Source organism: Myotis lucifugus, unplaced genomic scaffold (genome assembly GCF_000147115.1).
Source record: "Myotis lucifugus unplaced genomic scaffold, Myoluc2.0 scaffold_524, whole genome shotgun sequence".
Lineage (NCBI taxonomy): Eukaryota > Metazoa > Chordata > Mammalia > Chiroptera > Vespertilionidae > Myotis > Myotis lucifugus.
In genome coordinates, this window is record NW_005871572.1 from 68274 (window position 1) to 92369 (window position 24096).

At 42.9% G+C, this 24096-nt stretch overlaps 3 protein-coding genes across 8 annotated transcripts in view; 1 reads left to right on the plus strand and 2 right to left on the minus strand.

Annotated features, from left to right (window-relative positions):
• LOC111823508 (C-C motif chemokine 15-like) overlaps positions 1-4692 on the minus strand; it is a 70588-nt gene extending 65896 nt beyond the window's left edge. Inside the window, exons 1-5 of one of the 3 annotated variants that reach the window (XM_023745215.1) lie at positions 4503-4689; positions 3644-3691; positions 2835-2946; positions 2335-2428; positions 1479-1620 (exon numbers count right to left, since the gene is read on the minus strand). In XM_023745215.1, the coding sequence (XP_023600983.1) occupies positions 1603-1620; positions 2335-2428; positions 2835-2946; positions 3644-3691; positions 4503-4599 (369 nt within the window). In that variant the 5' untranslated portion in view covers positions 4600-4689 and the 3' untranslated portion in view covers positions 1479-1602. Of the gene's footprint in view, positions 1-1478; positions 1621-2334; positions 2429-2834; positions 2947-3643; positions 3692-4502 lie in introns of those variants that run through there. The other 2 variants (XM_023745213.1, XM_023745214.1) reach the window with 2 other exon arrangements.
• The window catches only part of LOC102425823 (leucine-rich repeat-containing protein 37A-like), a 133887-nt gene that overhangs the window by 4901 nt on the left and 104890 nt on the right, over positions 1-24096 (plus strand). Inside the window, exons 2-7 of the mRNA XM_023745212.1 lie at positions 8294-8430; positions 8596-8723; positions 12035-12170; positions 19239-19315; positions 19478-19605; positions 22920-23055. The gene's annotated coding sequence lies outside the window, so the exon portion shown is untranslated. The remainder of the gene's footprint in view (positions 1-8293; positions 8431-8595; positions 8724-12034; positions 12171-19238; positions 19316-19477; positions 19606-22919; positions 23056-24096) is intronic.
• LOC106694584 (C-C motif chemokine 23-like) overlaps positions 13480-24096 on the minus strand; it is a 50334-nt gene continuing 39717 nt past the window's right edge. Inside the window, exons 1-4 of one of the 4 annotated variants that reach the window (XM_014446311.2) lie at positions 15849-16061; positions 14989-15036; positions 14181-14292; positions 13480-13776 (exon numbers count right to left, since the gene is read on the minus strand). In XM_014446311.2, coding sequence (XP_014301797.1) covers positions 13617-13776; positions 14181-14292; positions 14989-15036; positions 15849-15945 — 417 coding nt within the window. In that variant the 5' untranslated portion in view covers positions 15946-16061 and the 3' untranslated portion in view covers positions 13480-13616. Of the gene's footprint in view, positions 13777-14180; positions 14293-14988; positions 15037-15848; positions 16062-24096 lie in introns of those variants that run through there. The other 3 variants (XM_023745217.1, XM_023745218.1, XM_023745219.1) reach the window with 3 other exon arrangements.

The window sequence follows — 24096 nt, forward strand, 5'->3', positions numbered from 1 at the left end:
GTCAAATACACTGTAAGATAATTATTTCATGCTAGCATAAGTATTCCCATTCATTAAAAAATGCCAATCAATAAATAAGTTAGCCCTAGCTGGTTTGGTTCAGTGGACAGAGTGTCGGCCTGCAGACTGAAGGGTCACAGGTTCAATTTGGGTCAAGGCATGTACCTTGGTTGTGGGCACATCCCCAGTGAGGGGTGTGCAGGAGACAGCTGATCGATATTACTCTCTCATGGATGTGCCTAACTCTCTATCCCAATCCCTTCCTCTTTGTAAAAAATCAATTTTAAAAAAGCCAACCAATAAACAAGTTAGCCTTAGCTGTTTTGGCTCAGTGGATAGAGGGATGGCCTGAGGACTGAGGTTCCCAGGTTCAATTCTGGCCAAGGGCACATGCCCAGGTTGTGGGCTTGATCCCCAGTACCTGGCATGCAGGAGTCAGCCAACCAATGATTCTCTCTCATCACTGATCTCTCTCTCTCTCTCTCCTTCTCCCTTCCTCTCTGAAATCAATAAAAATATACTATAAAAAAATAAACTAGTTAAAAGAGAATATGCTAGGCGCTGTAACTAGTACTGTAGACACAAAGATGGGTAAGACAGGGTTCCTACCCTTCTAGTAACTCATGATCTCACAGGAAAAATAAACATAAGCCAGGGCATAGTGCATAAGTCCTTATGTATAGTACGCTGAGTTCTGTGGCAAAATTCCTCTCTGCAGCAGGAATATTTTCTCTATATGATTATCTATCTCTGTATCGACTAAGTCACACAGAACTCAGATTTTTGGCTGAGTATGCCTGGGTGTTTTTTGTTTTTCTAGAGATTGATCCTCATATCCTCTTGGTTTTTCAAGCCTTTTGAGATGAATACCTATAAAACAGGAAGCTTGGGCAAAATCTATTTACTTCAAACCATTAATCTATGCAGCCTTTATGATAGACGCATAGAAAAGCTTTCTGGTTGTTTAGAATTCAGTGCTTTCTTCTGAGTTTTATGAGAGAGTTGACCAAGATTTACTAATTGTAAATATAAATGTATAGGCTTTAAAAGTATGGATGTAAAACTAATATTAACTTCAACTTGAAATGTTTTCCTTAATGTCCTTTAAGTTTAAAGACGACATCTTTTAGGAAGTATATCTATTAAGAAAAAATATTCCAAATGGAAATAAGGCAACAGGATGACTGCATGCCTTTCAATTACATTGGGAAATTGTCTAAAAGGCCCACCACAGGATTCCTTTCATCTGTGAGGGGTGAAGAGAATGAACTTTTGATTGATGCTCTATTTACTATTATTTACTATTGATCAGACCACTTACATGTTAACTTGTAAATTTTTGTCCAGCACTGATGAAAATGTGTGGGGCTTTTTTTTGGTAGAAAAGATAATTGCAAAAGTTACAGTTATATTGCAATATTAAATATTACGTTATTTTTCTCTAAGTTAACCAAATTTCAGAATGCCACCCCCAGCTAACTGTATAAATCTCTGTTCCTCAGATGATAATAGAATCAGTATGGTTCCCTCATTAATAGGTTAAGTACATCTTTGACATATATGCGATCTGTCAAATTTGAATGAGACATGTTTTTAAAATTTTTATTTATTTTTTAAATTCTTACTCAATATTTTTTCCCATTGACAGTGGAAAGGAGGTGGGGAGGAAAGAGAGATGAGAAAGAGAGAGAGAGAGAGAGAGAGAGAGAGAGAGAGAGAGAGAGAGAGAGAGAGAAAAGAAGAAGAAGAAGAAGAAGAAGAAGAAGAAGAAGAAGAAGAAGAAGAAGAAGAAGAAGAAGGAAGAAGAAGAAGAAGAAGAAGAAGAAGAGAGAGAAGAAGAAGAAGAGAGGAGAGGAGGAGAAGAGAGAGAGAGAGAAACATCAATATGAGAGAGATACATCGACTCATTGCCTCCCACATGTGCCCCATCAGGGTCAGGATCAAACCTGCAAAACAGGTACTGCTGTTGACTGGAAGTTAAAACTAAGACCCTTTGGTGTGAGGGCCTACATTCTAACCATTGAGCCATGCTGGCCTGGGCTGAATAAGTCATGTTTTTAGCTTCTTAAAAAATGATACTCTGATGTCTCATTTTGAAAAACACAAATCCAAAGTTCAGCAATTCCTGCATTTCTTTTTCCTCTCAAAGATCAAGTGAAGTTAAATTGGATATAACCAGAACGGAATAGTAATTGTTGCTTTTGACAAAATAATTCCGGCCAAGAAGCTCCCAGGAGGTGAGAAAAGAGGGAATAGGAGGTGAAGTAAGAGAGAATGGAGATGGGTGGCTGGGACCTAGTATCCCTGCTTTTCAGTCAACAATTTGCTCAGTACCTCGAGTTGAGTCCTGTTCAGGTTCGTTACACAATCCTGAACATCCGCATTATCAGGGTTGGCACAGACACGCTGCCCCCTTTTGGTGGTGAAGCTGGGGAACAAGGAGGAGAAAGGTTACACATTGAGGAGGGTTCTGCAAATAGAGATGGGGAGCCCCATCTTCCCGGCCCTTCAGATTCTCCACTCAGCCCAGCTTGTTCCTTTCTCTGCTGCAGGCACTCAGGGTGTCTCCTCTCTGAGACGCTCCCTCAGCCTGTGAGACTTCCTTAGTGACTCATGGGAGTTTCCTGGTGCAGACCTGCTCCTGCTCTCTCCTTCCTTTCCTAGCTACCATCTTCAATGGGAACATCTCATATCTGATGCTCTGCAGGATCAGGATAAGAATGAGGACACAGCCTCCCTTGACCTTGCAGGATCCAGAGGATGTGACTTTTATGGGCATCCATCCATCATCAGGTCCCTCCTCCCAAGATATGGCTGGTATGCTTGGCACTTACATGACAGCAGGCTTGGAGCACCCACTGGTCGTTAAAAAGTAACTTTCCATGAATCTGCATCGGATTTTTCGTGGTGTATAGGACGGGCAGCAGTCAGCAGGACGGTGAATGCCTGTAGTAAGAGAAAAGACAGTCTTTAGAAAAGACTATTTCCTTTCCTCCTTCCCTCCAAGTACTGGGAGGGTGAGAAGGCACAGGGCTCAAAGGGCATGTTTTCCTCCTCTACAGCATTTGCTGGCATCTCCTTGCTTCACACTTCCCCGGGTTGAGTTGTGTCTGAGGCACCCAGGCCAAGGACACAACAGGGCCAGGACCATTTCTCCCAGAAGTGGAAGGGTTCGATGCGTGCAGGGGGCATCAGAGAGGACCCTCTCTGGTAGGTGAGCCTTCTCCAGGACAGGCAGGAAGAACAGAGGTCATCTATGGAGGAGGGACCCATGGCCCAATCTGATCTTCCCTGTAGATGTTCACCATCCTCAGCACCCTTTCTCTTTCCCCATGTCCTCTAAACAAGGTGAATGAAGCCACTGAGCAGATCTGTACCCACCAGCCGCTTTTAAATATATGCCACAACTAAACATTTACCTTCTTTTAAAAAAAACAACACATAATTTCATTGATTTTTAGAAGGAGAGGAAGGAAGAGGGATAGGGAGATAGAAACTTTGATGAGAGAACGGGTGCACATAGCCCCTACTGGGGATTTAGTCCGCAACCTGGGCATTTGCCCTGATGCAGAATTGAACCAGTGACCTAATGGTTTCTGGGTCAATGCCCAACTGCTGACTTAGACTGGCCAGGCTCATTTACCGGGAGAGGGTCCTCTGGGATCCAACTGATGTATCTCCATGCTTGGTTCTATTTGGGAGAAACAGACAAGAAGGAAAGAGAAGTCAGTGGGAGGCAGCAGTGTCTAAGTATCTCTACCTACCCCATTTCTCAGTCTAACTCCATCCCTTAGACTGGGAATCGAACCTGTGACCCTTCTGTCCGATGGCTGATGCTGTGTCCATTGAGAACACCAGCCAGGGCTATATTACCTTTGTAAAACCTGAAAGATTCTGCATTCCAAAATACATCTAGACCAGTGGTTTCCAACCTTTGTTTGGCCATGCCCCACCTAAGCATCTCTAAAATCCTGATGCCAGAATTTTTAAGATGATTCAATGTATTAATATCTATAAGACAATTAGAGCAGTGCCTGCTTGTACATAGACAGTGCTAGATACTAGTTTTTAAAAATAGAATGATGAGGTGGACTTAGGTGAGTCACTTGTCCAGATTGTCTCATTTCTTCTTCAAAATGATAGTTTCACTCTACAGGGTATATAATAGTTCTAACGTAGGGTTCTATGCTTCTTTCTCCAGATTTATAATTTTAGTACAGTTCTTTTGATCTTCTACATATAGTCCTATATCAGCTAAGAGAAAGTATCAAATAATTCTGGCCATGAAAAGGGAGAGAATTGTTTCCCCAAGTGGAACCAATCTTCTCTATGTGGTTTTTCCCAAGGACCAAAAGCTGCAGAAAAAGGTCTATACCTACTGCTACTGCTTTTAAACAAGTGCCAGATTCACCTCTATGTTGCAGAAGAGTGTCCCTCTGTGTCCTCCCTAACTGCAAGTTACCGTTCAGTTGGTCCCCAGTGAGAAGGCTCATGGAACTCACCATCATCCCAGGATTCATGGGCCAGGGATCCATGGGCAGGGGATCCAAGGGTAGCAGCAAGGATGAGGAAGGAGAAAGCAGCTGCAGAGACCTTCATCTCCCCAGTGTGCAGACAGTGCTGGCCTGAGGATCCTGGGCTCTTTGCTCCCTGATTACCTGGACCCAGCTCCGCCTTTGTATTTATAAGAGGAGGATCAGGACGTCACAGGGCAGAAGAATGCTATTCTTTGGCTATACCATCAACAACAGATATTTCTAAAAAAGGGAACAAGCCAGGGAATGCAATAGGAAGTTGAGGGAACAATGATCTGGGGCTTCCCCTACTGCCCAGTGGATATAGGCAAAAGTATCAAAATTGGTGACAAGAACCTTAGCCAAGACAGGAATCACATCCTATGCCAGTGATGGTGAATCTATGACACGGGTGTCAGAGGTGACATGTGAACTCATTTTTTTGGTTGATTTTTCTTTGTTAAATGGCATTTAAATATATAAAATAAATATCAAAAGTATAAGTCTTTGTTTTACAATGGTTGCAAATACAAAAAAATTTCTATATGTGACACGGCACCAGAGTTAAGTTAGGGTTTTTCAAAATGCTGACACGCCGAGCTCAAAAGGTTCACTATCACTGAGTCCTATGCGGATGATGAAAGTCCTATAGGCAGAATGTTAAGGATTTACTGAGCTCTGTGGTTAAAACAGCTTCGCCCCTTAACTTCCCCTTCCTCTCTGTAAAGGAACTCCTTACTTTCTCTTTGTAAAGGTCATGTATGTATATACTAGAGTGCAACCTTTACTTTTTCCAAACTCCTTTTTGCAGAAAGAATACCTAGTTGACTTTTTGTTTACAGTCAACAGGAGTGACCATATTTTATTAAAGATCCTTCCTTAGGAGATTTGGTTAATCTTCTAAATCAGAGTTTTTCCCTCAGGAATTAACTACGTTCAAGTGCACCAAGAGCCTATTATCAGGGGTGATCACTAGAAGGAATGCTCTAATGCAATGTTTTTTAACCTTCCTAATGCCCCGAATCTTTAATGCAGTTAGTTCCTCATGTTCTGAAGAATCATAATATTATTTTTGTTGCTACTTCATAAATGTAATTTTGCTACTGTTATGAATCATAATGTAAATATCTGATTTGCAGAATGTATTTAGGCGACCTCTGTGAAAGGGTCGTTCGACCCCCAAAGGGGTCGTGACCCATAGGTTGAGAACCGCTGCTCTAATGTGTAAACCTGGTTGAGTGACTCCTCACCTAGAATATTTACCCTGAACTCCTCTCTTTGTTTCATATCCCACATCCAATCCATTAACAAATATGTTGGTTTTTCTTTGGGAAATATGTCCAGCATCTTATTCCTTACCTCCTCTCCTCTCTCCACCTGGTCCAAGCCATCCTTGTCTCTCACTGAGATTCTGTCCTTGCCCCTCTTTAGTTCATTCTGCACGTTGCAGCCATAGTGACTTTGTTAAAAAGGAAGTTAGATCAATTCAATCCTGTTTGAAACCCTTCAATGGCTTTTTAAAAAATATGTATTTTTATTGATTTCAGAGAAGAAGGCAAGGGGAGAGAGATAGAACCATCAATGATGAGAGAGAATAATTGATTGGCTGCCTCCTGCACGCCTCCTCCCCTCCGGAATTGAACATGAAACCCAGGTTTATACCCTTACAGGGAATCTAACCATGACCTCCTGGTTCATAGGTCAACACTCAGCCACTGAGCCACATTGGGTGGACCTCCAATGGCTTTTTAATTCCACTCAGTGTAAAGCCCGATTCTTATACTGAATTATAAGCCCCTGTGTGATCTGATCCCTGTTTGCTCTCTATTATAAGCTCCTATGTGGTCTGGCCCCTGTTGGCTCTCTGTTTTCATGTCCTACTACTCCCCCTCACTCACTCTGCTTCAGTTATGCAGGCTGACCCAGATTTCTGTTCCCTCTGCTTGACCACTCTTCCATCAAATATCTGTATTACTTTATCCCTAACCTCCTCTAAAGTTATCTTTTTATTAAATCTTTCTGGGACCTCTAAAATTATAATCTCCCCCTGCCCAAATTTCTTTATTTTTCTCCTGTGTACTTAACATACTACATGTTTTACTTCAAAATCTTCTATTTTATTTTATTTTATTTTAAAATATATATTTTATTAATTTTTTACAGAGAGGAAGGGAGAGGGACAGAGAGTTAAAACATCGATGAGAGAGAAACATCGATCAGGTGCCTCCTACACACTCCCTACTGGGGATGTGCCCGCAACCGAGGTACATGCCCTTGACTGGAATCGAACCTCGGACCCTTGAGTCTGCAGGCCGACGCTCTATCCACTGAGCCAAACCAGTTACTTCAAAATCTTTTAATATTTGTATCTTCTAGAACATAACTCCATGATTGCAGGGATTTTTGCGTCTTTGTTTACTGTGGTTTCCCTGGTGACTAGCATATGTTAGGGTCTTAGTCTAGGTTCCCCTGAAAGCAGAGCATGAGCACTAGGTAAATTGGGAAGTATTCCTAGGAGCGGGAGTGAGGAACTCAGCCAGTTGTGGGGATTAGTGCTTGATTCTATTGAGATTTTTGAAGAGCCTTATGAATGCATCTCAGAATATTTTGCCTGGGGAAAGAAAGGGGAAACATTTATCTCTTGATTTTCATCTCTATGGTATTCAGAAAATGTGGAAACTTCGACCCCCTCCCTTCTCATCAAGCAGTGGGGTCTATATTTTCTTTTGACACAGAGAGAACTAGTGACTATTGTTCAATCATGTGACCACTGAAGCTAGGTTGGGAAAAGCCATGGAGCTTCAACCTTCATCACTGGAATACTCACTCACTCTTGGAACTCTAGCTACCATGTAAGAAGACTGACTAGCTTGAGACTGCCATACTGTGAGGAAGCCCAAACCACATGCAGGTGTTCTGATAGACTGTCCCACATGAGCGTAGCCTTTAAGTCATCCTAGCCTATGTTCCAGGCAGAGGAGTAGGAAGCCTCTAGAACTGTAGTACTGCTTGCTACAACAACTACCGGTCACAGGAGGTTACTGAGCACTTTAAATGGGGCTAGTCTAACTCTTGAAACAAATGAAAAAAATAGAAAGCCTCAGTATAGAAATAGAAAGTAAGAAGTAAAAGATATAAAGAAGAACTAAATGGAAATCGTAGAACTGGAAAATACCATAACCAAAATAAAATGTTCAATGGGTGGGTACAGAGAAAATAGAAACAGAACAATAAAAATCACCCAATATGAATAACAGAAAATAGACACCCCCCCCCAAAAAATGACCAGATATATGATGTGTAAAATATCCGCATTCACTGGTTGCCTTGTCACTGTGTTGACTGTGTCTTTTGATGTACAAAAGTTTTAAGTTTGCTATAGTCACATGTGTTTATTTTTGCTCCAGTTATTTGTGCTCTGGATGTCATGTCTATTTTTATTTCTTACAATGAATGTGCATCTACAATTAATTCAAAATAAAAAGTATACTTAAAATAGAAAAGAAATAAATGGGGCTAATCTAAATTAAGATGTTCCAAAGGCACAAACTATATCCTGGGTTTCAAAGATTTAGTACTCACCCCACCCCCCCAAAAAGTTGTTAACATGTCTCCTTTTTTATATTGAATACATGCAGAAATGATAATATTTAGGATATATTGTGTTAGAGAAAATATATTATTAAAATTGATTTTATCTGTTTCTTTTTACTTTTTTAATGTGGTTATGAGGAAATTTAAAGTTACATATATGACTGCATATTATTTATATTGGACAGCACTGTTCTGGGTGATTCCCCATCTGTTGGAGTTACTCCTTGCCACCTGTGTTTTCCCCAGTGAGACCCCAGGCATCATGGAGCAGAGACAAGCCATCCCTACTGTGCCCTGTATGGATTTCTGTCTCATAGAATTTGTGAGTAGAACAAAATAGTTGTTATTTTATACCATTAAGGTTTGGGTGATTGGTTACACAGCAATAGATGATGGGAGCAACCCATCCTTGTCCAATGGTGGGTCACAGATATAATTTCCTGGCAATTTTTCTTTGCTCATGCATGTGTGTGTTGTGTTCTTGCAGGTGTTCCACATCACAGGATCAGAGGAGCCCCACGGAGGAAGTTAGGGTTATGAAGGACAGGCTGAAGCAAGACACCTGCAGGAAGCTTATGTAAATCTAAAAGAGTGATGACTGAGCTTGTGGCTGAGGTAAGGGGTAGGGTCAAAAGATATGAATGATACAGTCCATCCCTTGCTTCCCTCCCATATGTTTGTGCCTTTGTTTTGTCAAATCCATTAGAAAGTCTCCTTCAGATGGTTTTATTAGTTCTTTCAAGTTAAATGGAACCCTATACTAGTGCATCATCATTGTCCCCATCCTTCCCAGGAACCTAGCAGAGCCTACTCCAGCTTAATCCAGCAAAGCCTAATGTTGCAGGGATGGGATCCACAAATAGATCAAGGGGAATCATGGAGAGAGGGACCAATCCGACATTAATTCCTTGGTTCCTATATGTTCTAGTTACTGGGGACATGGTATCATCTATCCCGGTAGTTCTCAACCTTCCTAATGCCGCGACCCTTTAATACAGTTCCTGATGTTGTGGTGACCCCAACCATAAAATTGTTTTCGTTGCTACTTCATAACTATAATTTTACTACTGTTATGAATAATTATGCAAATATGTGATATGCAGGTTGTATTTTCATTGTTACAAATTGAACATAATTAAAGCATAGTAATTAATCACAAAGACAATATATAATTATATATGTGTTTTCTGATGGTCTTAGGCGACCCCTGTGAAAGGGTGGTTCGACCCCCAAAGGGGTCTCGACTCACAGGTTGAGAACCGCTGATCTATGTGCTTTTAGTTTAGTGCATATATTGCATTGTGGAGAGTCTCAATCCTGAAGTTTGTTGTCTTCTTAGCTAAATTATTCATACCACACCGTTTTCTTAGTCTGGCTTCTTCTGGGTGATTAAGTACATAGTAATACCAGTGGATCCCATATGTCCACTGACTCATCTCATTTGCTATGAAATGGAACATTTTGCCTGAGGCAGTGTTGTGCAAACACCATACTATCCGCAAATCTTACCAGCTGGCAGAGGCACTGAGGTTGGATTGTTCTCTCTTCCAGGATTGTTTTCTCAAAATACTCAACATGTCTCTCCTTGAGGGTAGGAGCCATATTGAGAGTTGATATTCCTGCTGCTGGAAGGTTAGACATTCAGTAGTGGCAATAGTTAAGTTGGCCTTGATGAGAGAAATCCCATACTGTTGGTACCATGTGTAGCCTCCATCCTTGTCACTAAAGTGCCTCTGCACAAGCTCATTGCATTTAGCACTGTTGTGGCTGAGGGGAGAGGCTGGCTGACATCCACAGGACAAGTCACAGATTTCCTCCTTCGCTGTAATGCCCTCCACTTTAGTCATGAGTGCTTGTTCAGTACTTCCAGGTTGTACATGCCCGAGTATGGAGCAGATTCCTGTAGGCATTCTATATCTCAGCATCAGAGAATCTCTGATACAGGAAAAGAGGGCTATGCATGATGGCCAAAGTAAAGTGCCGTCAGATGATATCTACATGGAGCTGGACAAACTGTGTGCAGAACTTGCTGAGGTGGTGGCCAGAGTAAGAGATGGGGTGAAAGAATGGAAGTGGTATACAGAAGTGTCTGACACAGCACTGAATGCTTGCTTGTTCAGTGAAAGAAAAAATGAAGGAACAAATGTCTGATTTCACAATATACTTACTGCCATTTCTTGACTTCCCCAATGTAGAAAACATTTTGTAAGTGTGTTTTGTGTACTTCCTGAGTCTTTTTTAAAAAATAAATCTTTATTGTTCAGATTGTTACAGTTTTTCTTCTTTTTCCCCCAATATCTCCCCTCCACCCAGTTCCCACTCCACCCTCTCCCTTTACCCCCCTCCCCCACTGTCCTCATCCATAGGTGTACGATTTTTGGCCAGACTCTTCCGGCACCCACTACACTCCCTTCCTCCTGAGAATTGTCAGTCCACTCCCTTTCTATGGCCCTGATTCTATTCTATTCACCAGTTTATTCTGTTCATCAGATTTTTTATTCACTTGATTTTTAGATTCACTTGTTGATAGATATGTATTTATTGTCACTTTGTTGTTCATAATTTTTATCCTTACCTTTTTCTTCTTCTTCCTCTTCTTAAAGAATACCCTTCAGCATTTCATATAATACTGGTTTGGCAGTATTAGAAGCTCTGGGGTTCTCTGACCCAGCTACAGTTTAACAGGTTTTTAGGTGGAGAAAGGTCAGACCATTAGTATGCAAAAGCCTCTGCGCACAGCTTGGGTAGGGTTGTAAATTGGGTGGGGCGAGTTCTCAGAGAATCACCAGGGTGGAGCAAACTGCAATGGCTGCTAGTCTGCTTTGCCTCCGAGAGGTCCTGGGGTCTGTGTCCCATGGCCCCGTGCAGGAACAATGAACGCTGCAGGCACCTCTGCGAGAAAGCTGCCCTCACGTTCCAGCCCGATGCCAGACAGTACAGTTTCTCTCCGTATGAGTCTGGGTGCCCAAATTCTTGCTCGGAACTGGATTTCAGAGCAATCAGGAGCTTGTATCTCCCTCCTGATTGAAAAAGACAACAGCGTACCCAGCTGCCAGCTTCTTTCATGCACCTCCGTACCTCTGCACTTCCACACTTCTGCACCTCCTACCCGACTCAGTGTGCTTTTCTCTTTCCTTCTAGTTTCAGAATTTCTACTCAGCCAGCCTTCCCGTGGTTCTGGATGATATTTGTTTTGTGTTTTAGTTGTAGTAGTTTTAATGTGGTTGTGCATGGCAGCAAGTTCAGGTGTTTACCTATGCTGCCATCTTGGTTGTCTCCTCATCCATTCTTTCTGTCATTTCTGAGTGCATACTGGGGACCAAGCACTGCTCTAGGTGCGAGGAATACAATGGTAGTCAGACACGAAGCTCCCTGCCTTCGCCCAGCTTACAGCCCAGTGAGGGAGACAAACAACAAATGAACTAACATATGTCATTGCTGACAAGTGCCATGAAGACAAATAAAGCAGGCTAAGGAGACAGACTGGAATGTGGGTGCTGCTTTAGATGGGGTCGAGGGGGTCAGAGAAGGCTTATCTGACAAGGTGACATGCAAACAGAGATCAGAGTTCCATGAGACAGGCAGCCACATGGACATCCAGGGAAGAGCATGCTAGGCAGAAAGGATAGCGAGTGCAAAGGTCCTGGGGCAGGGAGCATGTTTGGCAGGTTCCTGGAATAGCAAGGAAGCTGATACAGCTGGACTGGGAGAGTAGGTGAGAAGCCCCTGGTCTTTAGAACTCATCTTGCACATCCTTTGCTCTGAGAAGCCACCACCATCAGTCCCAGGCTGGTAGAGGAACCCTGAGCTGCTCTGTCATCATCTGGCCCATGGTGTGTATCATTAACATGTGTGGACCACAATCACTGGATGAACAGCGCAGCCCACTCAGGCTCATTAATACTATTGGTGTCTTCCCCTTGAAGCCGTGAACTCCTCAAGCATAGAAACGGGTCTTCTGCATCAGGGTCCCCAGTGCCTGGCTCTGCAATCTCAAGCAGAGAGCATCATCTTTAAGCAACCAGAGTCTTTCCCAGCCAAGAGGTCACCTGAGATGTGCAGGTGAGTCCCCCAGAGAGCCACCAGCAGTGAGATTCACAGACAAGACCTCCTGAAATCAAAGGGCATCGCGCCGTCGCTGCCGGGTGTGGGAGCGCTGCCGGGAATGAACTTTTGATTGATGCTTTATATACTATTGATTAGGCCACAAACTTTGTGCACTTACATGTTAACTGCTAGATTTTTGTCCAGCACAGGTGCAAATGTGTGTGTGTTTTTCGGTAGAAAAGATAATTGCAAAAGTTACAGTTATATTGCAATATTGAATATTACTTTATTTTTCTCCAAGTTAACCAAATTTCAGAATGCCACCCCCAACTAACTGTATAAATCTCTGTTCCTCAGATGATAATAGAATCAGTTTTATGGTTCCCTAAATAATAGGTTAAGTACATCTTTGACATATATGCGATCTGTCAAATTTGAATGAGACATGTTTTTAAAAAATATATATTTTATTGATTTTTTACAGAGAATAAGGGAGAGGGATAGAGAGTTAGAAACATAGATGAGAGAGATTGACCAGCTGCCTCCTGCACACCCCCCAGTAGGGATGTGCCCGCAACCAAGGTAGATGCCCTTGACCGGAATCGAACCTGGGACCCTTGAGTCCGCAGGCCGACACTCTATCCACTGAGCCAAACCGGTTCGGCTGAATGAGTCATGTTTTTTAAAATTTTTATTTATTTTTTAAATTCTTACTCGCTATTTTTTCCCATTGACAGTGGAAAGGAGGTGGGGAGGGAAGAGAGATGAGAGAGAGACAGAGAGAGAGAGACAGACAGACATCAATATGAGAGAGATGCATCGACTCATTGACACCCACATGCACCCCATCAGGGTCAGAATCAAACCTGCAAAACAGGTACTGCTGTTGACTGGAAGTTAAAACTAAGACCCTTTGGTGTGAGGGCCTACATTCTAACCATTGAGCCACGCTGGTCAGGGCTGATCATGTTTGTAACTTCTTAAAAAATGATAATCTGATGTCTCATTTTGAAAAACACAAATCCAAAGTTCAGCAATTCTTGCATTGCGTTTTCCTCTCAAAGGTCAAGTGACATTAAATTGGATACGTTTTATTTTTTTATATATATATTTATTTTAATATATTTTTATTGATTTCAGAGTGTAAGGGAGAGGGAGAGAGAGATAGAAACATTAATGATGAGAAAGAATCATTGATTGGCTGCCTCCTGCACATCCCGCACTGGTGATCAAGCCCACAACCTGGGCATGTGCTCTTGACTGGAATAGAACCCGGAACCCTTCAGTCCACAGGCCGATGCTCTATCCACTGAGCCAAACCAGCTAGGGCTGGATACGTTTTATTAATACACAGCTTTTATAACCAGAATAGAATAGTAATTCTTGCTTTTGAAAAAATAATTCAGGCCAAGAAGCTTCCAGGAGGTGAGGAAAGAGAGAATGGAGATGGGTGGCTGGGACCTAGTATCCCTTCTTAACAGTCAACAATTTGCTCAGTAGCTCAAATGAATCCTGCTCAGGTTCCTCCAGAGCCTGATCCTGCTTCAGCTTCGTTACACAATCCTGAACGTCTGCATTATTGGGGTTGGCACAGACACGCTGCCCCCTTTTGGTGGTGAAGCTGGGGAACAAGGAGGAGAAAGGTTACACATTGAGGAGGGTTCTGCAAATAGAGATGGGGAGCCCCATCTTCCCGGCCCTTCAGATCCTCCACTCAGCCCAGCTTGTTCCTTTCTCTGCTGCAGGCACTCAGGGTGTCTCCTCTCTGAGACGCTCCCTCAGCCCGTGAGACTTCCTTAGTGACTCATGGGAGTTTCCTGGTGCAGACCTGCTCCTGCTCTCTCCTTCCTTTCCTAGCTTCCATCTTCAATGGGAACATCTCATGTCTGATGCTCTGCAGGATCAGGATAAGAATGAGGACACAGCCTCCCTTGACCTTGCTCCATATAAATAATAAGAGTATCTAATATACATTTGGAGCTTATTTAATAGTAGCAGGATATGGCTGGTATGCTTGGCACTTACATGACAGCAGGCTGGGAGCACCCTCTGGTCATTACAAAGTAACTTTCCATGGATCTGCATCGGATTTTTCGTGGTGTATAGGACGGGCAGCAGTGAGGAGGATGGTGAAAGCCTGTAGTAAGAGAAAAGGCAGTCTTTGGAAAAGACTATTTCCGTTCCTCCTTCCCTCCAAAGTACTGGGGAGGGTGAGAAGGCACAGGGCTCAAAGGGCATGTTTTCCTCCTCTACAGCATTTGCTGGCATCTCCTTGCTTCACACTTCCCCGGGTTGAGTTGTGTCTGAGGCACCCAGGCCAAGGACACAACAGGGCCAGGACCATTTCTCCCAGAAGTGGAAGGGTTCGATGCGTGCAGGGGGCATCAGAGAGGACCCTCTCTGGTAGGTGAGCCTTCTCCAGGACAGGCAGGAAGAACAGAGGTCATCTATGGAGGAGGGACCCATGGCCCAATCTGATCTTCCCTGTAGATGTTCACCATCCTCAGCACCCTTTCTCTTTCCCCATGTCCTCTAAACAAGGTGAATGAAGCCACTGAGCAGATCTGTACCCACCAGCCGCTTTTAAATATATGCCACAACTAAACATTTACCTTTTTAAAAACAACACATAAGTGTTTTCATTGATTTTTAGAAAGAGAGAAAGGAAGAGGGATAGAGAGAAAGAAACTCTGATGAAAGAGAGTCTGCACAGGCACTACTGGAGATTGATTCCGCAACCTGGGCATTTGCCCTGATGCAGAATTGAACCAGTGACCTAATGGTTTCTGGGTCAATGCCCAACTGCTGACTTAGACTGGCCAGGCTCATTTACCTAGAGAGTCCGATAGGGGATCCAACTGATGTATCACCATGCTTGGTTCTATTTGGGAGGAACAGACAAGAAGGAAAGAGAAGTCCGTGGGAGACAGCAGTGTCTAAGTATCTCTACTTACCCCATTTCTCAGTCTAACTCCATCCCCTAGACTGGGAATCGAACCCGTGACCCTTCTGTCCAAGGGCCGATGCTGTGACCATTGAGAACACCAACCAGGGCTATATTACCTTTGTAAAACCTGAAAGATTCTGCATTCCAAAATACATCTAGACCAGTGGTTTCCAACCTTTGTTTGGCCATGCCCCACCTAAGCATCTCTAAAATCCTGATGCCAGGATCTTAAAGATGATTCAATGTAATAATATCTATAATACAATTAGAGCAGTGCCTGCTTGTACATAGTCAGTGCTAGATACTAGTTTTTAAATATAGAATCATGAGGTGGACTTAGGTGAGTCACTTGTCCAGATTGTCCCATTTCTTCTTCAAAATGATAGTTTTACTCAACATGGTATATAATGGTTCTAACGTAGGGTTCTATGCTTCTTTCTCCAGATTTATAATTTTAGTACAGTTCTTTTGATCTTCTACATATAGTCCTATATCAGCTAAGAGAAAGTATCAAATAATTCTGGCCATGAAAAGGGAGAGAATTGTTTCCCCAAATGGAACCAATCTTCTCTATGTGGTTTTTCCCAAGGACAAAAGCTGCAGAAAAAGGTCTATACTGCTACTGCTACTGCTTTTAAACAAGTGCCAGATTCACCTCTATGTTGCAGGAGAGTATCCCTCTGTGTCCTTCCTAACTGCAAGTTACCGTTCAGTTGGTCCCCAGTGAGAAGGCTCATGGAACTCACCATCATCCCAGGATTCCTGGGCCAGGGATCCATGGGCAGGGGATCCAAGGGTAGCAGCAAGGATGAGGAAGGAGAAAGCAGCTGCAGAGACCTTCATCTCCCCAGTGTGCAGACAGTGCTGGCCTAAGGATCCTGGGCTCTTTGCTCCCTGATTACCTGGACCCAGCTCCGCCCTTGTATTTATAAGAGGAGGATCAGGAAGTCACAGGACAGAAGAATGCTATTCTTTGGCTATACCATCAACAACAGATATTTCTAAAAAAGGGAACAAGCCAGGGATGCAATCGGAAGTTGAGGAAACAATGATCTGGGGCTTTCCCTACTGCCCAATGGATATAGGTAAGAGTATCAAAATTGGTGACAAGGACCTTAGCCAAGACAGGAATTGAGACCATGTGAGAGGAGCTCTCACATCCTATGCGGATCATGAAAGTCCTATAGGCAGAATGTTAACAATTTACTGAGCTCTTTGGTTAAAACAGCCTCTCCCCCATAACTTCCCCTTCCTTTCGGTAAAGGAACTACTTTCTTCTTACTTGCTCTTTGTAAAGGTCATGTAAGTATATACTAGAGTGCAATCTTTACTTTTTCCCAACTTTTATTGCAGAAAGAATATGTAGTTGACTTTTTGTTTACAGTCAACAAGAGTGACCGTATTTTATTAAAGATCCTTCCTTAGATTTAATTAATCTTCTAAATCAGAGTTTTCCCCTCAGGAATTAACTACTTTCAAGTGCACAAAGAGCCTATTATCAGGGATGATCAGTAGAAGGAATGCTCTAATGTGTAAACATGGTTGTGTGACTCCTCACATAGAATCTGGACCCTGGACTCCTCTCTTTGTTTCACATCCCACATCCAATCCATTACCAAATATGTTGGCTTTTCTTTTGAAAAATGTGTCCAGCATCTTATTATTTCTTACCACCTCCACTCTCCACCTGGTCAAAGCCATCCTTGCCTCTCACTAAGATTCTGTTTTTGCCCCTCTTAAGTTCATTCTGCACATTGCAACCACAGGGAGTTTATTAAAAAAGAAGTTAGATCAATTCAATCCTGTTTGAAACCCTCCAATGGCTTTTCTTTAAATATATTTTATTGAGTTATTACAGAGAGTAAGGGAGAGAGATAGAGAGTTAGAAACATCGATGAGAGAGAAACATGGATCAGCTGCCTCCTACACACCTCCTTCGGGGGATGTGCCCGCAACCAAGGTACATGCCCTTGACAGGAATCGAATCTGGGACCTTTCAGTCCACAGGCCGACTCTCTATCCACTGACCCAAACCAGTTACAACCCTCCAATGGCTTTTTAAAAAAATATGTATTTTTATTGATTTCAGAGAGGAAGGGAAAGGGAGAGAGAGAGAGATTGAAACATCAATAATGAGAGAGAATAATTGATTGGCAACCTCCTGCAGGCCCCCAGGATTGAGCCTGAACCCCAGGCATGTGCCCTGACATGGAATCGAACCAGGACCTCCTGTTTCATAGGTCAACACTCAGCCACTGAGCCACATTGGCTGGACCTCCAATGGCTTTTTGATTCCACTCAGTGTAAAGCCCGATTCTTATACTGAATTATAAGCCCCTGTGTGATCTGATCCCTGTTTGCTCTCTATTATAAGCTCCTATGTGATCTGGCCCCTGTTGGCTCTCTGTTTTCATGCCCGACTACTCCCCCTCACTCACTCTGCTTCAGTTATGCAGGCTGACCCAGATTTCTGTTCCCTCTGCTTGGACCACTCTTCCCTCAAATATCTGTATTACTTTATCCCTAACCTCCTCTATAGTTATCTTTTCATTAAGTCTTTATGGGACCTCTAAAATTATAATCTCCCCCTGCCCAAGTTTCTTTATTTTTCTCCTGTGTACTTAACATACTACATGTTTTACTTCAAAATCTTTTAATATTTGTATCTTCTAGAACATAACTCCATGATTGCAGGGATTTTTGCGACTTTGTTTACTGTGGTTTCCCTGGTGACTAGCATATGTTAGGGTCTTAGTCTAGGTTCCCCTGAAAGCAGAGCATGAGCACTAGGTAAATTGGGAAGTATTCCTAGGAGCAGGAGTGAGGAACTCAGCCAGTTGTGGGGATTAGTGCTTGATTCTATTGAGATTTTTGAAGAGCCTTATGAATGCATCTCAGAATATTTTGCCTGGGGAAAGAAAGGGGAAGCATTTATCTCTTGGTTTTCATCTCTATGGTATTTAGAAAATGTGGAAACTTCGACCTCCTCCATTCTCATCAAGCAGTGGGGTCTATATTTTCTTTTGACACAGAGAGAACTAGTGACTATTGTTCAATCATGTGACCACTGAAGCTAGGTTGGGAAACCCATGGAGCTTCAACCTTCATCACTGGAATACTCACTCACTCTTGGAACTCTAGCTACCATGTAAGAAGACTGACTAGCTTGAGACTGCCATGCTGTGAGGAAGCCCAAACCACATGCAGGTGTTCTGATAGACTGTCCCACATGAGCATAGCCTTTAGGTCATCCTAGCCTATGTTCCAGGCAGAGGAGTAGGAAGCCTCTAGAACTGTAGTGCTGCTTGATGCAACAACTACCGGTCACATGAGGTTACTGAGCACTTTAAATGGGGCTAGTCTAACTCTTGAAACAAATGAAAGAAATAGAAAGCCTCAGTAAAGAAATAGAAAGTGAGAAGTAGGAGATATAAAGAAGAACTAAATGGAAATCATAGAACCAGAAATACCATAACCAAAATAAAATGTTCAATGGGTGGGTACAGAGAAAATAGAAACAGAACAATAGAAATCACCAAATATTAATAACAGAAAACAGACACCCCCCCCAAGAAAATGACCAGATATATGATTTCTAAATTTTCCCCATTCCACTGGTTGCCTTGTCACTCTGTTCACTGTGTCTTTTGATGTACAAAAGGTTTAAGTTTGATGTAGTCTCATGTGTTTATTTTTGTTTCAGTTGTTTGTGCTCTCGGTGTCATGTCTATTTTTATTTCTTACAATGAATGTGCATCTGCAATTAATTCAAAATAAATAGTATACTTAAAATTGAAAAGAAATTAATGGGGCTAATCTAAATTACGATGTTCTGAAGGCACAAACTACATCCTGGGTTTCAAAGATTTAGTACTCTCCCCACCCCCCGCAAAAAAGTTGTTAACATGTCTCCTTTTTTATATTGAATACATACAAAAATAATAATATTTTGGATATATAGTGTTAGAGAAAATATATTATTAAAATTGATTTTATCTGTTTCTTTTTACTTTTTTAATGCGGTTATGGGAAATTTAAAGTTACATATATGACTGCATATTATTTATAATGGACAGCACTGTTCTGGGTGATTCCCCATTCATTGGAGTCACTCCTTGCCACCTGTGTTTTTCCAGGTGAGACCCCAGGCATCATGGAGCAGAGACAAGCCATCCCTACTGTGCCCTGTATGGATTTCTGTCTCATAGAATTTGTGAGTAGAACAAAATAGTTGTCATTTTATACCATTAGGCTTTGGGTGGTTGGTTACACAGCATAGATGATGGGAACAACCTTTCATTGGCCAATGGTGGATCACTGGTATAATTTCCTCGCACTCCTGCTTTGCTCATGCGTGTGTGTTGTGTTCTTGCAGGTGTTCCACATCACAGGATCAGAGGAGCCCCACACAGGAAGTTAGAGTTATGAAGTACAGGCTGAAGCAAGACACTTGCACAAAGCTTATGTAAATCTAAAAGAGTGATGACTGAGCTTGTGGCTGAGGTAAGGGGTAGGGTCAAAAGATATGAATGTTACAGTTCATCCCTTGCTTCCCTCCCATATGTCTGTGCCTTTGTTTTGTCAAATCCATTAGAAAGTCTCCTTCAGATGGTTTTATTAGTCCTTTCAGGTTAAATGGAATCCTATACTCGTGCATCATCATTGTCCCCATCCTTCCCAGGAACCTAGCAGAGCCTACTCCAGCTTAATCCAGCAAAGCCTAATGTTGCAGGGATGGGAACCACAAATAGATCAAGGGGAATCATGGAGAGAGGGACCAATCCGACATTAATTCCTTGGTTCCTATATGTTCTAGTTACTGGGGCCATGGCATCATCTATCCCGGTAGTTCTCAACCTTCCTAATGCTGCGACCCTTTAATACAGTTCCTCATGTTGTGGTGACCCCCAACCATAAAATTATTTTCATTGCTACTTCATAACTATAATTTTGCTACTGTTATGAATAATTATGCAAATATGTGATATGCAGGTTGTATTTTCATTGTTACAAATTGAACATAATTAAAGCATAGTAATTAATCACAAAGACAATATATAATTATATATGTGTTTTCTGATGGTCTTAGGCGACCCCTGTGAAAGGGTGGTTCGACCCCCAAAGGGGTCTCGACTCACAGGTTGAGAACCGCTGATCTATGTGCTTTTAGTTTAGTGCATATATTGCATTGTGGAGAGTCTCAATCCTGAAGTTTGTTGTCTTCTTAGCTAAATTATTCATACCACACCGTTTTCTTAGTCTGGCTTCTTCTGGGTGATTAAGTACATAGTAATACCAGTGGATCCCATATGTCCACTGACTCATCTCATTTGCTATGAAATGGAACATTTTGCCTGAGGCAGTGTTGTGCAAACACCATACTATCCGCAAATCTTACCAGCTGGCAGAGGCACTGAGGTTGGATTGTTCTCTCTTCCAGGATTGTTTTCTCAAGATACTCAACATGTCTCACTTTGAGGGGAGGGGCCTTATTGAGTCTTGACATCTCTGCTGCTGGAAGGTTAGACATTCAGTAGTGGCAATAATTAAGTTGGCCTTGATGAGAGAAATCCCATGCTGTTGGTACCATGTGTAGCCTCCATCCTTGTCACTAAAGTGCCTCTGCACAAGCTCATTGCATTTAGCACTGTTGTGGCTGAGGGGAGAGGCTGGCTGACATCCACAGGACAAGTCACAGATTTCCTCCTTCACTGTAATGGCCTCCACTTTAGTCATGAGTGCTTGTTCAGTACTTCCAGGTTGCACATGCCCGAGTATTGAGCAGATTCCTGTAGGCATTCTATATCTCAGCATCAGAGAATCTCTGATACAGGAAAAGAGGGCTATGCATGATGGCCAAAGTAAAGTGCCGTCAGATGATATCTACATGGAGCTGGACAAACTGTGTGCAGAACTTGCTGAGGTGGTGGCCAGAGTAAGAGATGGGGTGAAAGAATGGAAGTGGTATACAGAGGTGTCTGACACAGCACTGAATGCTTGCTTGTTCAGTGAAAGAAAAAATGAAGGAACAAATGTCTGATTTCACAATATACTTACTGCCATTTCTTGACTTCCCCAATGTAGAAAACATTTTGTAAGTGTGTTTTGTGTACTTCCTGAGTCTTTTTTAAAAAATAAATCTTTATTGTTCAGATTGTTACAGTTTTTCTTCTTTTTCCCCCAATATCTCCCCTCCACCCAGTTCCCACTCCACCCTCTCCCTTTACCCCCCTCCCCCACTGTCCTCATCCATAGGTGTACGATTTTTGGCCAGACTCTTCCGGCACCCACTACACTCCCTTCCTCCTGAGAATTGTCAGTCCACTCCCTTTCTATGGCCCTGATTCTATTCTATTCACCAGTTTATTCTGTTCATCAGATTTTTTATTCACTTGATTTTTAGATTCACTTGTTGATAGATATGTATTTATTGTCACTTTGTTGTTCATAATTTTTATCCTTACCTTTTTCTTCTTCTTCCTCTTCTTAAAGAATACCCTTCAGCATTTCATATAATACTGGTTTGGCAGTATTAGAAGCTCTGGGGTTCTCTGACCCAGCTACAGTTTAACAGGTTTTTAGGTGGAGAAAGGTCAGACCATTAGTATGCAAAAGCCTCTGCGCACAGCTTGGGTAGGGTTGTAAATTGGGTGGGGCGAGTTCTCAGAGAATCACCAGGGTGGAGCAAACTGCAATGGCTGCTAGTCTGCTTTGCCTCCGAGAGGTCCTGGGGTCTGTGTCCCATGGCCCCGTGCAGGAACAATGAACGCTGCAGGCACCTCTGCGAGAAAGCTGCCCTCACGTTCCAGCCCGATGCCAGACAGTACAGTTTCTCTCCGTATGAGTCTGGGTGCCCAAATTCTTGCTCGGAACTGGATTTCAGAGCAATCAGGAGCTTGTATCTCCCTCCTGATTGAAAAAGACAACAGCGTACCCAGCTGCCAGCTTCTTTCATGCACCTCCGTACCTCTGCACTTCCACACTTCTGCACCTCCTACCCGACTCAGTGTGCTTTTCTCTTTCCTTCTAGTTTCAGAATTTCCACTCTGCCAGCCTTCCTGTGGTTCTGGATGATATTTGTTTTGTGTTTTAGTTGTAGTAGTTTTAATGTGGTTGTGCACGGCAGCAAGTTCAGGTGTTTACCTATGCTGCCATCTTGGTTGTCTCCTCATCCATTCTTTCTGTCATTTCTGAGTGCATACTGGGGACCAAGCACTGCTCTAGGTGCGAGGAGTACAATGGTAGTCAGACACGAAGCTCCCTGCCTTCGCCCAGCTTACAGCCCAGTGAGGGAGACAAACAACAAATGAACTAACATATGTCATTGCTGACAAGTGCCATGAAGACAAATAAAGCAGGCTAAGGAGACAGACTGGAATGTGGGTGCTGCTTTAGATGGGGTGCGAGGGGGATCAGAGAAGGCTTATCTGACAAGGTGACATGCAAACAGAGATCAGAGTTCCATGAGACAGGCAGCCACATGGACATCCAGGGAAGAGCATGCTAGGCAGAAAGGATAGCGAGTGCAAAGGCCCTGGGGCAGGGAGCATGTTTGGCAGGTTCCTGGAATAGCAAGGAAGCTGATACAGCTGGATTGGGAGGGTAGGTGAGAAGCCCCTGGTCTTTAGAACTCATCTTGCACATCCTTTGCTCTGAGAAGCCACCACCATCAGTCCCAGGCTGGTAGAGGAACCCTGAGCTGCTCTGTCATCATCTGGCCCATGGTGTGTATCATTAACATGTGTGGACCACGATTACTGAATGAACAGCACAGCCCACTCGGGCTCATTAATACTATTGGTGTCTTCCCCTTGAAGCCGTGAACTCCTCAAGCATAGAAATGGGTCTTCTGCATCGGGGTCCCCAGCGCCTGGCTCTGCAATCTCAAGCATTGAGCATCATCTTTAAGCAACCAGAGTCTTTCCCAGCCAAGAGGTCACTTGAGATGTGCAGGTGAGTCCCCCAGGGAGCCAGCAGCAGTGAGATTCACAGACAAGACCTCCTGAAATCAAAGGGCATCGCGCCGTCGCCGCCAGGGGTTGGAGTGCTGCCGGGAATGAAGTTTTGATTGATGCTCTATATACTATTGATCAGGCCGCAAACTTTGTGCACTTACATGTTAACTGCTAGATTTTTGTCCAGCACAGGTGCAAATGTGTGTGTGTGTGTTTTTCGGTAGAAAAGATAATTGCAAAAGTTACAGTTATATTGCAATATTGAATAATACTTTATTTTTCTCTAAGTTAACCAAATTTCAGAATGCCACCCCCAACTAATTGTATAAATCTCTGTTCCTTAGATGATAATAGAATCAGTTTTATGGTTCCCTAAATAATAGGTTAAGTACATCTTTGACATATATGCGATCTGTCAAATTTGAGTCATGTTTTTAAAAAATATATATTTTATTGATTTTTTACAGAGAATAAGGGAGAGGGATAGAGAGTTAGAAACATAGATGAGAGAGATCGACCAGCTACCTCCTGCACACCCCCCAGTGGGGATGTGCCCGCAACCAAGGTAGATGCCCTTGACCGAATCGAACCTGGGACCCTTGAGTCCGCAGGCCGACACTCTATCCACTGAGCCAAACAGGTTCGGCTGAATGAGTCATGTTTTTTTAAATTTTTATTTATTTTTTAAATTCTTAATCGCTATTTTTTCCCATTGACAGTAGAAAGGAGGTGGGGAGGGAAGAGAGATGAGAGAGAGAGAGAAAGGGAGAGAGAGAGAGAGAGAGAGAGAGAGAGAGAGAGAGAGAGAGAGAGAGAAAGGGAGAAAGGAAGAGGGAGAGAGAGAGAGAGAGAGACACACACAGACACATCAATATGGGAGAGATGCATCGACTCATTGCTACCCACATGCGCCCCATCAGGGTCAGGATCAAACCTGCAAAACAGGTACTGTTGTTGACTGGAAGTTAAAACTAAGACCCTTTGGTGTGAGGGCCTACATTCTAACCATTGAGCCACGCTGGCCAGGGCTGAATGAGTC